The 17,371-nt window shown below is 37.1% G+C and overlaps 1 protein-coding gene across 2 annotated transcripts in view; it reads left to right on the forward strand.

Moving 5' to 3' along the window:
* The window catches only part of LOC117425253 (CDK-activating kinase assembly factor MAT1-like), a 45,557-nt gene extending 28,214 nt beyond the window's left edge, over positions 1-17,343 (forward strand). For both annotated transcript variants that reach the window (XM_034905955.2, XM_034905954.2), the window contains one exon: positions 16,548-17,343. In XM_034905955.2, coding sequence (XP_034761846.1) covers positions 16,548-16,668 — 121 coding nt within the window. In that variant the 3' untranslated portion in view covers positions 16,669-17,343. The remainder of the gene's footprint in view (positions 1-16,547) is intronic.
* The last annotated feature ends 28 nt before the right edge of the window (positions 17,344-17,371 follow it).

Below are 17,371 nucleotides of genomic sequence, written 5' to 3' on the forward strand. Positions count from 1 at the left end.
AGTTTTGATACAGTTGTTTTTAGACAGGTGTTCACAACATCACAGTCCCAATGGTGCAAATGATCCCTTTTGTCTGCATTCCTTCATTGAGTTCAAGGACTGGTTGGTGGCTAAACTTATCCTCCCAGCCCCGGAGGGTTTCCCGTTTGGCCAGGGTTGAGGCATGTTGGCTGGGTAGCGTTAGCAAGCTTGCACTGCAGCTGCCCAAGTTGTACCACCTCTGTGGACAAATAGAGGACTCCATTCTTCAGCACTGTAAGCCTGCCGCTTTCAATAAAGAGAGTATGCATCACAGTCTTCAGAAAGAAAAAATATATAATGCAGTGAGGGGAAAACAAAGATAAATATTGCACCCTGAGAGCCAGACAGCCACATATAATCATACATACGGTATAGATGTGGCAGTCTGGCCCAAGGAACACAATCTATTGCATAAGGTTTTCTGAGTGGGCACATCCTATTGAAAATAATGGAACTTTAGGACTGTGAATTAATTAGAATACTAAGTCATTTTCACCACAGAACCATTTCCTTGGAGTAAAACAAATAATAATAGAGAAATTGGCAGTACATAGAGTTTTACAAAAACCTCAAGTGCTGACAATGAAAGCAAAAAAAGCACAGTTGTTTTTGTTGGCTCAACACTATAATTATTTCATCTAACTGACAGGAATTGCTCAGCACTAAATGCCAATCTGGATAATATTTAGAATTTTTTTTTCAATCATGGAAAAAGTGAGTTTTTTGTTCGAACCAGTTGTCAAGCATTCGTCTTTCATCACCAATCGGACACAAGGCAGCTGAGCAGGGGTGTTTAGTCTAGTGCACGCACTCAGGAGAATACCAAGGGGCAGCATAGGAAATGCAATTAGAGGATTTTTTTCCAGAATAGGTGTTTTTACACCAAGGGGCTGTGAAAGTAATGATGAGAGGGAATAGGGCACACTTTGAGAGGTTAACAGCACTATTTTAGAAAAGGCAACATTTGGTTTCTGTGAGACTAAAGTTGCTTTGTGAATAAATGTTAAATAGGGGAAAAAAGAAAAAAAAATCATTTAAACTGTTTTCAGCCTCATGCCTGTCAAACTACTGTAGAAGTACCGCAAGTTTGTTTTATTAGAATTTTACTTTCATATAATGATTTGCTTTGTATAATCTACAATTATATTTTTTATTCTGGGGAATGGATAGTTTTCTTTAGCTTGACAGCCCTGTTTACAACAAGATGGCACCAAGTTTATTAACATCATATTGTTTGAATATTGTATTGAAGTAGTGTACCCTGCTTTGCAGATGTAAGGATTGGTACTGAGGGGGGTGTAACTATAATGAGTGAGGCTGTACGGTATGGTTTTGAATACTAGAATAGTAGAGTCAAGGTTAGATGACTAACCTTCCATTCTAGTAAAAGGTAAAGAGAGTATACTCAATACTCTGTCATGTTTTACTGTTTAATGTAGCTGAGAAATCCCACTGACCTGTAAGACCAACATTGCAGTAGATCAAGACAAACAGAAATTTGAGCAATTTAATATTTTATTGATGATTATGCAATGTACAGAAATTAATAATTTCCTCAAACCCGCTTGGTTTGAGGGTCCACCACCTGGCCTGCTGGAGGAGGCAGGAGACCCCCATAACAGAGCACCAAGTGGGTAGCTACAAGGGTAGAGCCGGGGGAGGCGGAGAGATGCTAATGAATCAGACACAATAGAAGGGTAAGTCTATTTATATAGCTCTGATAGGCCAGGATTGGATGACATAATGTGTGTGTAGGGGGCAGTATAATGTAAATATAACAATTATGGCTCACAGGCCATTGAGCAATTTTAATCTGCAAACATCATGCTTCTGTGACTTGTCAGGATTTGGTTTTAGTAAAGGGAATTTGTTTTCGGTGATGTAATGAGGGGACTTTTGGCAGGATGTCAGGAAGTAATGGGACTGTGATTAATGTTTTAATAGGCTTTTTTTCCGGACTTTAAGATGTGGAAGTGAAATGGTTTCTTGGACATATTGACAAGCATACAGCAGGTTTGGATATGTCATTTTTTGCGTCGTCATTTACGTGGTCCTTTCCCCCCCCCCCTAGAAGTGCATCATTCATCCGTTGAACTACATCTTTACATCTTAGAATTCTCTGACTATTCTTTGCTGTTTGCTTTTATCTTTATTTTCTCCGTTTCTTCATCTCATTTTAGTTGCTGCTGTTTTTGAAGTGATGAAGAGTTTAACATCTCTAATTCGTTTTTGGAAAGGTTGGATCTGTGTGATCTGGCACTTAAGAAGGCTGTGTTACGATAACTGCACAGACAGCACCTTCTGCTGAGCCTTATTATAATGTTGCGCAAATCTAGATAAAAGAACAGGTGCTCTGAATCAGTTGATTTAAATAGCAGACCTTTCCTTTACCACAAAGACGTTCCAGCATGGTTTAAAATAACAGTTGTTCAATCACTTAAAAAACTTGATTGGATATTCACTGTTATACCTGAAGTGCATTTGAAGTTTATACATATGTTGTTCTGTTTTTAAGCTCATCAGGACTGCTTGGGTTCAATTTTCTTGTAGGTTTTTGTGCTGTTATATATTTTGGCATGATGATTATTTGCTGGCATAAGTCCCCATATTCCCATAAAATCATTCTGCCATGCTTTAACAGTTTTTAAAGTTAAACCATTTTGAGTATTTTGGTTTGGCAGGTCTCTGCATCAACTATCAGGAAGGACCTTGATCTGTGAAGCTGTGCTTTGATTTTGTCTGGAAGTGTACAGTATATGTAGAGTGTGTGTGTGTGTGTGTATATAAAGGTTTCATTCATAAGGTACAAGATCCAGGAAATTACCAAAAAGATGGTGAAAAAATCAAATATGAGGTTTAGGCTTAAACAGCTTATTGAAATGCAGACCTGGAGTTTCTAAATTGAAAAGATAAGTCAAAACTCTGGACCGAGGTTAAATGATTAAAGATTAAAAAATATATCTATTAAGGTGGCCCTGAAGTGCAAAACCAAAGCAAAAAGAAGTATGCCAAAAAATGCCTTCTAAAAGTAGTGTGCATTGTTTGTATAAAGCACGCATCGTTTAACATGCATGCCAAAAAAAGAGTGTCTTCAAAAACGTAGCGTGCGTCTTTTAAAATGCATGCCAAGAAAAATGTGTTCCAGAAGTAGACTTTTAAAATGGATGTGACGCAGTCCCATCGACCAAACTCGTGTAAATCCAGGTTTAATATTCTAATAGCAAATTCGGGTTTAACTTTGATGGAACATTTTATTTTGAAAATGAGTACTTTCAGTTAAACCCGGCACCTTATTAATTACAAAAAAAATCCTGCCTTTTGGAAACAGACGAGTGACAAAAATAAGTAGATTGTATAGACTCGTGACACATTTGTGGCTGCGTATTAACCTTTATATTAACTTCTAAAAGTGTGTAGCTGTGCTTTGTCTCAGAATACCATTGGATTTCTTAGGAATTGGTTGTGGATGAGACTAAGTTACAAACAGTGTATATTACTACGCTGATTTACAGGAATGCTCTGAATGAAGGTTGAAATTAGGAAGAGACGAGTTGAAGCTTTTTAAACTTCCAAAAAATCCCATGGTATTCTTCTCAAAATATTTATGGAACAAAGCACAGCTACAAGCATTTAGAAGGGTTATTAAATTAACTGAAAGTACTAATTTTCAAAATAAAATACTCCATAAAACTTAAACCTGAATTTGCTATTAGAATATTAAACCTGAATTTACACGAGTTTGGTCGATGGGACTGCGTCACATCCTTTTTAAAAGACTTATTTCCGGCACGCATTTTTCTTGGCATGCATTTAAAAAGATGCATGCTTTAAAAAAAAACAAAAAAACGCACACTACATTTTTGAAGACACTCTTTTTTTTTTTGACATGTATTTAAAGTTGTAGCAAAAAGTTGTATGTTATATTGACCAAAATGTGTTTAAATGAAACCTTGCTTTTAATATTAATATTACCCTTGTGCTGAAAGTACAGCCATCATCAGCCATTCCGACTCCTGCAAGCAAAGTTTAACAAACATTCCAGATCGACTGTTTTAAAGATTTTTTTCAGTGTATGTCTGGGAACTCTTTTAACATATTTTCCAGTCCATTTTTACTGTTAAGAAGGTAGGGGGTAATGATATTCCCATTACTGCATGGGTCAAGCAATCATTTCTCATTCCTGTTAGAAAGCTTTTGTAATAGACATGGTTGTCTTCCAAATACAGATTTTTTTCCACATTTCTGTTTTTTTCTGCAAGGCCTTTTCTGGGCCTTTTTTTCTAACAGTACAATTGAGAATTAAAAATAACATGTTATGAAAGGAGACAAAACAGGACTGGTAACTGACATGTGGTCCCCACTGGTACTTGGACACTCTGGGAAGACTGCCTTCCAAAGTATAACGGATTCTTTGTGTCGTTGTTTTGTGATGTGGGCAACGGTTCACTTTGACCTATTGCAAGTAAAAGGGAATCCAAAAGCTTTCAGTGTGCATTAAAGAGAGATAAAGAAAATCAGATTTCACTGCGATTTTACTTTAATATAGTGTGTGTGTATATATATATATATATATTTTATATGTTGTAAAAGTATATCTCGGCACCCTGGGTTAGAAAGCTCATGTAGGACTCCTTTTTCACAGAACCTGGAATGCGTTTTCTATAAACTCTGTAACTCTGTGGGGTTTTTAAACTCTGGAGCTCTTGCATTGAATCCAGCCCAGACCGAATACATTTAACAGTATTGTGATTCAAGGCTCAAAAAAGGTCACAAATGAAGGTCTGTTTATGCAGCCTGAGGCAAGTTTCTTTAGCGCTGGGGAATCTACCACAAAAATGAAGACATGGCGCTGTTATTCATGTTTTTTTAGTTCTTGAAAGCCCTAGGGAGCTTAAGAAAAAGAAATATATGCTAATAGGAGAATAAGAGCTGGTTGTTAATAATTGTACCTGGCTATGTAAAGAAATTCTGTGGGGAGAAAAGATGGAAGTTATTTTGCCAGCTTAAAGATGCATACTGGTTCCCTTCTGGTTTGTGTATCATTTTCCATTATCGTTGATATAACAATTCTGCTTGATAGGTTTTAAACTTTTTATTGCCTAAAGTTGCATTTCTGTTTCATGCAGACTGACCTAGAATATGTTTAAACTGTATGCAGAAATCAAAAGGAAGACTTGCCCTGCCTAATTTCCAATGGAAATCCAATTGAAAAGCTTTTGAAAAAAAAACTTCAGATTTTAAAATGTGCATTGACAAAAGAGAAGAGACAGGAACTAAGATCTTATAATTGCAAAGGGATATTTGCATTGCAAACCACACATTAGTAGTGACCCAGATATGTTAGTCAGTTCAGCTTTTATTTCTGTAGGGATGTTGAGCAGGATTGAAAACCACACCATAGTAAGTCATCACATGGGTTTGAGACCCTCCAGCTCTCCTTTTATAGCTGTAATGACTAAGTGCATGCTTCATTTCTCCAGATGATTATTATTATTATTATTATTATTATTATTATTATTATTATTATTATTATTATTATTATTATTATATATGGCTTTGTTTTTAAGTGCTTTACATCTTACAAGACTTTATAATTTATAAATTGGAGATGTAATACAAGCATGTCTGAACTTGGTGTTTGGTATATGACTTTCTTTGAATCGATCCTTTTCTGTTTGTTGAATAAGATTCCAACTTCAGCAAGAACCTGTTTTGAACTAGCACTAGTCCTTAGAAAAAAAAAAAAAAAAAAAATATATATATATATATATATATATATATATATATATATAATCTCTTTTTTTTAATGTATGGTCAACACTTGGTAGGTGGGGTGTTGAAGCATGCACAAAAAGAAGCACAAAACCTACTAGTTATTTTTTTGGCCCAACAAGATGTTTTATCGGTTTAAGAAAAGGAATGCTGCTTGTAAAGGCTTTACATGTGGCCTAACTGGTGACTGGGAGTGGCATGTGGATACCCCTGGATATGGTGACTGCCTCCCCCTTAGAACTTTGCGTGCTACCAGCCACCGGTGGAGGTGTTTTAACAATAACACCCAGGCTTTGTGCACCAAGGGGGGGCTCTATGCTGGGAAAACTACCTCTGAATCTTAATCTTTTGTTGAAGGTAATTATCAGGTATTGTGTTGAGAGAACCTCCCACTCTGGCCAGCTCTTGCTTGTTTAAACACAAGATTGTGATTGTTATCTCTGTCAATTACGGAAAACAGATTGGACCTGTTATCCTTCTGTTTCCCCGCAGCTCTGCATGAAAGGATTAGAAATATCATAATGGGCCATTTTATGCTTAGGAACAACTAAATAAGCTTCTATTGTTTGTTTTACCACTTAAATAAGTGCACTGTGTGGTCCAGTTGTTAAAGAAAAGGGCTTGTAACCAGGAGGTCCCCGGTTCAAATCCCACCTCAGCCACTGACTCATTGTGTGACCCTGAGCAATTCACTTAACCTCCTTGTGCTTCATCTTTCGGGTGAGACGTAATTGTAAGTGACTCTGCAGCTGATGCATAGTTCACACACCCTAGTCTCTGTAAGTTGCCTTGGATAAAGGCGTCTGCTAAATAAACAAATAATAATAATAATAATAATAATAATAATAATAATAATAAGTAATAGTTATGCCACTCTGTGGCTGCATGTGAGTCATAATCAGCAAAATTCAAGGGGACTGAACTGTGCTGATTTTTAAAGCAAATGTTTAAAAAACCTTATTTAAACATTTTTAAATTCTCACCAAAATAAGAGGCAATATTACAAAACCATTGTGGAACAACTCACAACATTAATACTAGTGTGATTAGTGGTGGTGGACAAATGGACACCTTTCATAAATAGAGGCCCATATGCTCCCTCTGTAGATCCTGAATGAAGAGTCTGGAGTTGTATGTTAACAGTAAACAGAATCTCGCCCTCTAGTGTTGGCCAAACAGTGATTTTTATAAAGGTGTGGTGTGTGTTTTCGGTTTGTGGGTTTTTTGTTGTTTTTTTTTTCCCCTCAAGATTAAAAAAAAAAAATGTATGAGTATTATCAAAATCATTATCCACTTGAGGTGGGGTTCTTTTTTTTAAACAATTGTAAGCCATTTGAACAGGCACACTTATTTCCAAAGAGGTACTACTCCCATGCTGGGGGGTGAGGAGGTGATGTTTATTGGGGGGAATCCATCAGAGCTCTGGGGGGTCAGTATTTCCCCTGCTGCTTTTTAACAAGTGCTGTAGGATCTTTTATGTCCACAAAGCAGACTGGAATAAAAGCTTCTCTTTGAATTAGTGCTACCACATGTTGATGTGCTGGGGTGCTGGTGAATAGAGCTTGTTTTGGTTATCCCTAGATAAGGTATGGGCCTGTAACCTAGTTATTATGTCATCACATTAACTAAAGAAACCTCCCACGCTTACTCTGGTCCAGGTGCAGACTTCTTTTTTTTTTTTTTTTTTTTTTTTTTGTTAAAGCTGCTATTAATATTAAGAAATATATTATAATTGCTGACCTGAAAAAAACAGTCATGACTAGTATAAGTACTGTAATGTCATGCTTGCAATAATATATTATTTATTATTATAAACAAACAAATAAACACAATCATGGGGAATGTTGGTACAGCTCCAGATTCAAGCAGAAACACCATCCAAGTTGAAAAAGTGCCTCAAATGTGAAATAAACTGATTCAGAAGCTCTGACCTGTAAGACCATTGCAGTGGCCTAATGATTGCATCACTTTGAATATATTAAAATTTCTAGACTCTGATGTCCTTAGTGTGCACCTGTGTTGAACTTGTACATCAAAAAAGCCTAATAAATAAAAAAAAAAAACAATGATACACCTACTATTGTAATGTGGCTTAAATTATATCCGCTTAAGCACTTCTTTACCTTTGATTGTATGTGAGTTTTACCTCCTGCTTTGCACCACTTGGTGGCAAAATACTGTACGATAATTGTGTTGTTATAAGAGAATTTCATTTGTTATTCTAAATACATATTTATCTTCACTTTCCAAATAGTAGGTAAATGATTAAGTCCTCCTAAGTTGTTTCTCATTAGTGGGTTTTTCTTTTTCATAAAAATTACAGTCTATTCTGTGCATATTGTACAGTAATACAATAATTCTTAGCGGTCAGAATTCTGTACTGATTTTATTCAGCTGCATTAGAAAATGGGGGAGGTGGACAGACGGAGTTGAGTGCATATCGTTTTCCAGGGTTAAATGGAGCCAAAGGCAGTTAGTCAATGACGTCTAATGTAGCTGCAGTCTCCTACAGTGTAATCCACACCATTCAGAGGGAATGCTTAGCTGGTTTCTGTGGGGAGACTGCAGTATCCTTGCCATGATATGAAGCGGTACAAATATACTGATATGCTTACCAGCACATGCTTCAGTTCTAAGTGATTGATTTGCTGTAAGCAGCAGTTCAGGCTTGGAAATTTAAGAAGGAGCAGGAATGCACTCAGTGTTTTTGTGGAGGGGGGGTTGATGAGAGGATGACAGCTGAGCACTGACCCCCGGCAGAATGACAAATGACGAGCCAGGTGCCCGGCTCATCCAAGAATTCCTCCTAATGATTGGTTCCCGTCAGGATGACACATGCTGAAGTATTTGTGTGCTAAAGGAAGACTTCCTGAGCAGCAGATTACAGAGGAGCCCTTTCACTGCTGCTGTCGTCTCAGGTTTAAACGATCCGACCAAATACACTGTTAAAAACACTGACGTAACCTACCCTTGTATACTGTAGCTCCTTTTTCAGTGGGTTTGTTTGAACCCATTTCCCCTTGACTGACAGCGCTTTCTAAACATGGTTATCTTGACTTCTGACAGTCAATAAATCAGCCCGCTTTTTTTTTTTTTTAAGGTTTAGCGGAGGATCCCTATTTGTGTGGAATGTTTTCAGTAGAAAATATGATTGAATCTGTTATCATATTTATTACACTTTTAAAATGTAACGGGGGATCGGTACTCTTATTACCAAAAGGTTTACCCACATTGGTTTGCTTGATGTAAGAATGCAGGCTGATTTACCCTGGAATTAACCACACTATTTACTAATGAAGAAATTACCTCCTGGAATTAAACACTTAATTCACTAAATAATTAACTTATTTTAAATTCCTTATAAGATTTCACTTTTCAGATGTGCCCAAGTATCAGTGCAATTTTAATATTTTCTGATAAATCTCTAAAATTGTAACTTTTTGTCTGTGATGTGAGTAGTAAACATTGTCAAAATAGAGGACATATTATTGAATTATGTATTTAAAAACAGGCAGTACCCGAATAGTGTTTTGAGTCACAGATTAATACCAGCTGACCATTTCACCTGGATTTCAGTTGTTAAATCAAGTATCAAATACCTCCATTGGTAGCCAGTGTGGTTATTCATGGTTAGCCTCTGCACTGTTACACGCTCATTTGACTCAAATGTCAGATACCAAGATGTTTTATGGGCTTAAAGTGTTACTGAACACTACGTGAGTCTATCAACATTCTTACAACTTACTGCTGCTGCCTCATGCTTAGTATGTATTGCTTAAACACATCTATCCATGATTTATATTTAGAAAAAACACATATCGTTGGGTCAACTGGGGCAGTGGCTACCAAATACAAAAAGCTGTGGGCACAAAAGCAGATCCTACCAATAAATAGTGAGTGTGTCACAGTGCTTAGTTTGACTTCTTAATAAAGCATATAAGCTTCTCCCCTTGGTGCAGTAACTCAACCACAAAAAGCCATTTAGGCTGTGAATTGTTTTAGAAATCATTTTTATTCGTTTGTTTGTTTATTTGTTTGTTTGTTTGTTTAATGTTTACATGTTTTAATTAGACAATAAAATACTGTCCTGGATCTCAAGTAAAAAGACAATCTGACTTTTTAGAGGTGATGGTAAACTTCATCCCTTTCAAATTCAACACAAGCAGCTTGTAAATAGAGCAGCTGTGACAAAAGTGTAAAGAGACACTGGCTGTGTTTTTTTAAACACTTTCTTCAGTAAATCCAGCCCTCAAAATGTGTTCACTGTCTGCTAAAGAGCCCAGAGGATGATTTGGGGAGGTGGGGGTTAAGGGGCAGATACATTTCAAATGGTGCAAGTGGCGGTGCCGCGCATGACAGGAATCTTCTGAAGCCTACTTTAAGTAAATAGTAAAGTGAAACCCAAGTTGGAGTTCATCAGAATGGCACTGTGAAATCCTACCCTTGTTGAATTTAAGATGGACAAGAACGAACTCTTACAACTCGTTGAAAACTTTTGATGCTGCTAAGTATATACCCATAATAAGTGACGTTGACAGCTTGTAGGCTGTATCGAATTCCGGGTCTGTGAGACCTGCAGCTCAGTCCTAAGTGACAGTGCCTTTTCCAGTTTTCATTTATAAAAAAAAAAAAAAAGAGAAATGAAGAGGATGAAACCACTTGCTTACGTATAGCTGCTAGGTATCGTGTAAAAGAATGTCATTGTAAAATGAAATCCATAGAAAATCATGCTGTTGAATGTTCATGTCTCACCTGTTGTATATTTTCTGTTTGTCAATGGATAGTTCTCATTCCCATTTCTGCACTTGGTGCATGCAGTGAGAGTGATAAACTATATGCGTCTGGAATGTTGAAGACGCTACTCAAATAATAAAACAAAAAGGCGTGTTTTTGTTTATTTTTAAATAATGTAGAATATGTACAATAACATATTGGTCAGGATATATTTATCACACAATAGATTATGTCTCATTTTGTCTTAAGCATTACATTTAGTAAGTAACAGCAACCAACTTTTAGCATAAAATATTATACTTTTATATAAAATTAAGTGAAATGAATCTTGTGTTGTAGTTGCTTCCAACAGCTTGTTGGTGTAGTTAAAATGCAGCACCTGAACTTCAGGTGCAATAATATGGCCTTTTTTAAATCTGGATACTGTTGATGGCTAGGTAAATAACAAGACTCTCTAAATAAGAGGTGAAGAATTCACACCCGGAATGGGTCTTCATCCAACTAGGGCAGATATGCAGCTTAGTGGAAATCCTAGATAAAACAAGGATTTAGACGTGAACCCGAGTGGTGCTTTGTGTGCATCTAACTTTAGTACATACAGCCTGGGTGTTAGCCTGCTGCTGTTTCATAAAGCAGAGCCTCTCACTTTAAAGGGAGCTCCTTGGAGACCCGCGGGTTTAAGGTTACATAGAAATCTCGCTCTTCTTGGAAGGAATGACCACATGAGCTGTAGAGGGATTAAATTAGCGGAAGGGCACTCTTTGCGGGGCTTAAAATAACCCTTTTAATTTTAAAACGTAATGATCAATATGAAGCCTTCTTCAGATCGGTGCTGAAGTGTAATCATGTCTGTGTAGATACAGGAAGTCAGGAGGTGTATTTATATATTTTTTTATGCTTGGAGGAAGAATTCAGTGTTTTTGACCATTAATTTGTAACGTTATGCATTTTCCCCCCTTTTTAGAACTTCCGTCAGCTGTTAAAAGCAGTATTTTCAGAACTACAAGAAGTTTTAGTTGTTGATTGATTTATCAGTTGTTATATAGGGCAGCTCTTGATTATGTACCCATTTATACTTAAATATGTGCACCACTGTTAGCATAAGCTTTTCTGTGTTACATATATTGACAAAAGGTCTGCTTGCTTTACAATATTGGCACTGCACATGATAAATGAAGGTTCGTCCAATTGTTATGAAACAAGTGAATGGGCCTTCCTTGGCACAGGTTGCATTAGTTAGGCTAATGAAAGGAATATCTTCATTTTTGATGACATTTTATATGGATTTGTTACTGTGTCCCACTTTTACAACAAAGCTGACACCAGTAATGTGGGGCTTACTTTATATCCGCGGCAGGGATACAGTATGCTTGTTACTGACATGCCTCATTACACTTTGTACAAGGGCGTTTCAGCCAATCGGTGCATATTTATTACGCAGCAACAGCACCAATCCAATCCAAGCCATGTAAGTATACCCTCAGCCATACAGTTCCAGCACATGGCTGAGCGTGTACTGATGGCCACGTGTAAGTATCCCCTCGGTAACCAGGTGCTGCTGCTTGATTATTCCGTATGTCATGCCAGGATTTAGAAGTCAAACAAAAATCAGTTGATTAATTTCATGTTGATAGTGGCCGCTTGTTAATTAATTTTCTTTAAATGATTGAAATATTTTGTTATAGTTTAATGTTCCCATCATTTTACAGAAGGGTATGCTGCAGTGTGCATTGTTTTCGTAGGCTATGTTTTGATGGAAGGCAGCACAGACATAGACGGTGCCAAGTTTCTGGGCCAGCTATTTGATACTCTACTTGCGTCTTGCTTCATGCATATTCAATAGATGGTCTGGCTCGGCTAGATTATTGCTGTAGGTATTGTGTTTCCTAAGAAAACAATTGACATTTAATAAAATTAGTGATCCGAAACGTGTACCTCCTATTGCCATGACATTTTCCTTCAAACCCTGGCACAATAAAACTTGGGAACTTGTGTTTTCATTGTAAACCAGCCTGCTAAATAATGTAGTAGATTTATATGTGGAATAAGTAATGTATGGTTCTAATGGTCTGTTGTGCTTACTTAAGTTGCTATAATTTTTCCCAAGACTTAACAGGAGAGAAAGAGCCAAGCCTGTCTGGAATTAAGCTAATCGGGATTTCATGATGAGAGAATGTTTGTAGCTGTAATGGATTCTCAAGAAATGAAATCAAACAAACTGATAACAGATAGGTAATTGTAGCAATTTTCATTAGACCATTTGGAATTAAGTGCACAAAATTTCAAGACCATATAGGGACCATAATTTAATAAATAGAACGACATACTGAAAACCATAATGTAAAAAGAATTTCTAGTTGAAATCATATGACTAATAGTAACCATTTCCATTAACAGCCCTTACATTGAGGGTGTGAAAACAAAAACAACATTGCCCTTTTTTTTTGTAATTTAGTAGTTGCCAATTATTTATTTTTTTATTTTTTCTCCCAATTTAGAATGTCCAATTATTTTTAGGCTCAGCATACCGCTACCACCCCTGTGCTGACTCGGGAGGGGTGAAGATGAACACATGCTGTCCTCCGCAGAGTGTGCCATCAGCCGCCCGCTTCTTTATACACTGCAGGCTCACCATGACAGTGCAGCTCTGGGCAGCTTACAGGCAAGCACGCAGGCGCCCGGCCAGACCACAGGGGTCGCTGGTCCACGTCCACGGTTGGCAATGGAATAACCTGGACTCGAACCTGCGACGTCCAGGCTGTAGGGGGCATCCTACACTCCACGTGGAGTGCCTTTACTGGAGCCCCAGAACACTAATTTAATATAATCAATACAGTACCTGGTATTGATGTTCTGAATACAAAATGCTGAACTTAGACTGCACCAACATGCTGCATTTACATACTAAAACATTAGCTTAAGGAACAAGAGAAAAGATGTATAAATATTTTATTTAACAGGTATTGATTACATTATTCCTGTGGGTAGAGACCACAGAGGTAACCAATACTGTGTGCTATGGGCGGGATAAGATGCCTCATCGGAAGTTCACCAATCATTGCTGACAGAAGAGCAATAGCTGGGCCTTTGACCAAAGTCAAAGGTTGATGTTGTAAATATCGACAAAGTTTTAAATTACTAACGCTTGCATCAGAGGGTTTTCTGCTCTAATTTACTAGCAATTACTCATCAAGGTGAGAAATACCAGACTAGCAGACTAGATCCGTTCACTTTCCTGTCTTCTGCCTAGAACACTTTGTTCATAATGCTACGGTATCATCAACATTTGGGGTAAAAAAGTTCTCAAAAATATCTCTTACCCTAAATAAAATGTCAAAGAAACTGAAGCAACAGTCAAATCTATTTGCATTTTGGATTTGGAAAATCCACATCTGGCCAACTCCATGAAAATGAGAATGTAACAGACGATGAGGAGGAGGAGCTAACAGAGTGTTAGTATTTTAGCCAGCTTGTCTATGACAGCGACTGAAGAAATGTGTTTACTTCCCAGGAATTGTTATATAGTTATCTTCCCTGGCATTTGATTAATATAATTCTACTTCCTAGCATTTTATGTATATAGTTCCCTGGCATGTTATGTATTTACTTCACTCAGTGGCATTTTATGCAGACAGAAAATAGTTCCCTGGCATTTCATGTATTTAGTTCTCTGACATTTTAAGCACAGAATATGTCAAATTCCCAAGTCAGATTTTTGTGAAGTTATCTGAACTGAACCATCGACATCGAGTCAGAGCAATTGTAAGGTAGCATTGCAATAAAGTGCTACAATATGCTTTTCAATGTGTTGGTTCTCATTACTGTAGTTCACGAATGATCTAATTTGCAATGCTCAAGGCAGGGAGGGTGGCTGCCCCTTGGGGGAGAGAAGATATTGAGATATCTTGTGCTGATTTAGCCAGCATGCTTCTAAACTGAGAGCAGACTTTAATAGGCAGCCACTGAGGGGGAGGAAACTCACAATTACTTCAGACCTCCTTCCCAGCAGGTGTTGCTAATTACCAATCAGATTGAGAAGCAGTAGTATTTCAGAAGTCCAATGATGGGGAAGAGAAAAGAATGAGGGAGGGGGAGGGGGAGGGGGAGGGGGGGGGGTATTTGATCCAAAGTGGAAAAAACTCAAAAGACAGACTTAAAAATGGTTTTGAAAAGAGTGAGTTAAAACACAGGACCAATGGTAACTTTTTTTTTTTTTTACTGTTTTTCCAAATACTTGAATCGAATAACTGCAGTTTAATCTGACAGTTTAATGTTTTGCAATTGTACTAAAAGGTGGAAAATAAAGAAAAGGTTGTGATCTTGGAAACATCCCTTCTGAAGAATGTTGCGGTCTCTGTTCGGAACATCTGCTAATGCTTAAAATAAATGTACCTAATACAATAATAGGCACAGCATGTTGAAATCCCAGGCCCAGCAGAAGATCTGGGTTCCGCAACTCCCAGAGCATACATTGCAGAGAGCTCCTTGGCAAACTGTGCTGTGCTCTGAGGGTGCACATCAGAGATGGCTGACCACTGCCAGAAAACCCCAGGAATTCATTTGTTAGCTCTAAATGAAACATCCGCGAGGGGCCCAAAAACAACACATGTTGGCAATTCTTTTGGAATCCAAATTGCTATCAGTGATAAACTTTGAAGATAATAATATATGGATAATCTAGATACCAAAAATATACAGAGAAACTGTTCTGAGTGTAAGGAATTTGAGAGGCAACAGATGTCTGCATTTCATGTAGCTTTTGCATTTATATGCATCTGATTCTGATATCATGTCGTACAGTTGGATGAAGACTCACAACACAGCCTATAAAACATTTGGGAAATACCTACAGCAGGTGGAGCGGCATTTGAGGTCTGAAAAGCACAATTACATCTGCTTCAGTTGACTTTTCTACTATATTTGTTTGACTGGTATTCTAACTCGAGATTAAATGCTAACTAAAATCGTATTTTATTCTTTAGCATTTTAGTCCACTTTTTATGATTCCAATCTTCAGCACTATTTTGCTGGTTTTGTATTTTAAATTCCACTTTTATTATTTTTTTTTATCATTGTAGTACCACAAAACTATAAAGACAACACAGTTAAATACTATGATCAGGTACATTCCAGAGTATCTAGTGTTTCAAGCTCTAGTGTTTCAGCCAGCATCCTGAAGCTGTTTCTGTATTGCTTGCAATGGGCTGCTTCTACTGCCAGCAGTGCAGCTGTTTAAGAATTTTCAGTGCTGTTCTATCTAAAGTGCAAGTTCAGACCTGAATGGCCAAATCCTGAAGTAAACTCTGGCAGCAGTGTTAGCAGAAGTTAATGGATTGGAAAATTCTGATTCTGGATAATGTAAACACAGCGTGCCATGAATAAAAGGGAAGGCATTGTATGACAACTTTGCTGGGTTAATTGTGTAAAGCTAAAATAACGCTGGTATGAATGTAATCATTTTTGTTGTCACTCTGTAGCAAATTAAAACTAACTATCACTTAATATACATAAACACATACTCTAAACCATTTGAAAGTCTTTTTTTAGACATTTTAGATATGGAGTTTATAACTGTACAGTAATTACTAATTGTACATCAAATAAATCACATAGAGTATTTCCAAAATCAATTGATGCCAATAAGTTTTTTGTTTTTTTTTTGTTTTTTTTTAACTGATGGTAAAGTCTATTTGGCTTTAACCAGAGATAACAAAGGCCCATATGTGATGCAAGTGAGTGACACCATAGAGGAAACCATGGATATTTGTTCAGAAACAAAGTAGAATAGTGGCTCCTGCAGTATTTCAGATTGAATTCATACTAAGACCTACCTCTAAAAGAACCATAGCCCTACTAACATTTAAAAGAACCTAAATGGTAAAGAAAAAACATGGGTTGGGTGTTGTTTTGTAATCAAATGGAAAATATGGAAATGAGAATACTACAAATATATTTACAGTTGTATAAAAATAGAATTGTTTGGTCTGAAATAATGACAAGTTTTTTTCCCCCCTTTTCAGATACCTGAACCATGTGCGTGCAGCGCCCCCACAAGACCTGGCAGGGGGTTACACCTCCAACCTTGCCTGTCACCGCGCCATGCAGGATGCGTTCAGTGGACTCTTCTTACAGTCTGTGTAGTTTACTTTACAAGATCAATACAGACTACAGGACAGCAGCTGGAGTGAATTACAACAGCACATTACTACTTTCAACTGACTGCTTGAACATCCATAAATATGCAAAAAATCAAATCATAAAAGTAAAGGTGGATTAGTATGCGTTTTACTTTTAAAATTGGGGAGCATATTCTTGGTATCTAAGAATATATTGTGTTTCTTATTTTTTATTTTAAATAAACTATTGCACAAACATAGCACAGTGTGTTTCAGTAGTCTTATAACTGCCCTTTCCTTATGTATGGCCTTTAGATTCAGAGCCTGGATTAAACTCACCTATGCAGGGAAACCTATCCCTCGCACTTAAATAATTAAAAATTCAATCACAATATTGTATACTGTGTACCTTTTCAGTGCTTTCAGAACTCACTTGATTCATGCTCAGTTTCCATTGCCTAGGATTACCATACCTAAAGATGAAACAGGTCAAGCATGTTCCAGTAGGGCTGGCTTTCCACAGCAGAAATACTTCTGAAGAAAGATGCATTGTACCATTTTACAACCATTCTTGTTGAGAGATGAATGAAACAGCTTGGAAATGGAGGGGATTACTGGAGCTTTCAAACCAGAACTTGAATTAATCTGGTAATATTTGTACTGAAGTATACATGTTATTAAATTAATCCGCCCTAGTAAAGTGTTTTATGTTTTCTCTTTTTTTTCCC

Source organism: Acipenser ruthenus, chromosome 18 (genome assembly GCF_902713425.1).
Source record: "Acipenser ruthenus chromosome 18, fAciRut3.2 maternal haplotype, whole genome shotgun sequence".
Classification (NCBI taxonomy): Eukaryota; Metazoa; Chordata; class Actinopteri; order Acipenseriformes; family Acipenseridae; genus Acipenser; species Acipenser ruthenus.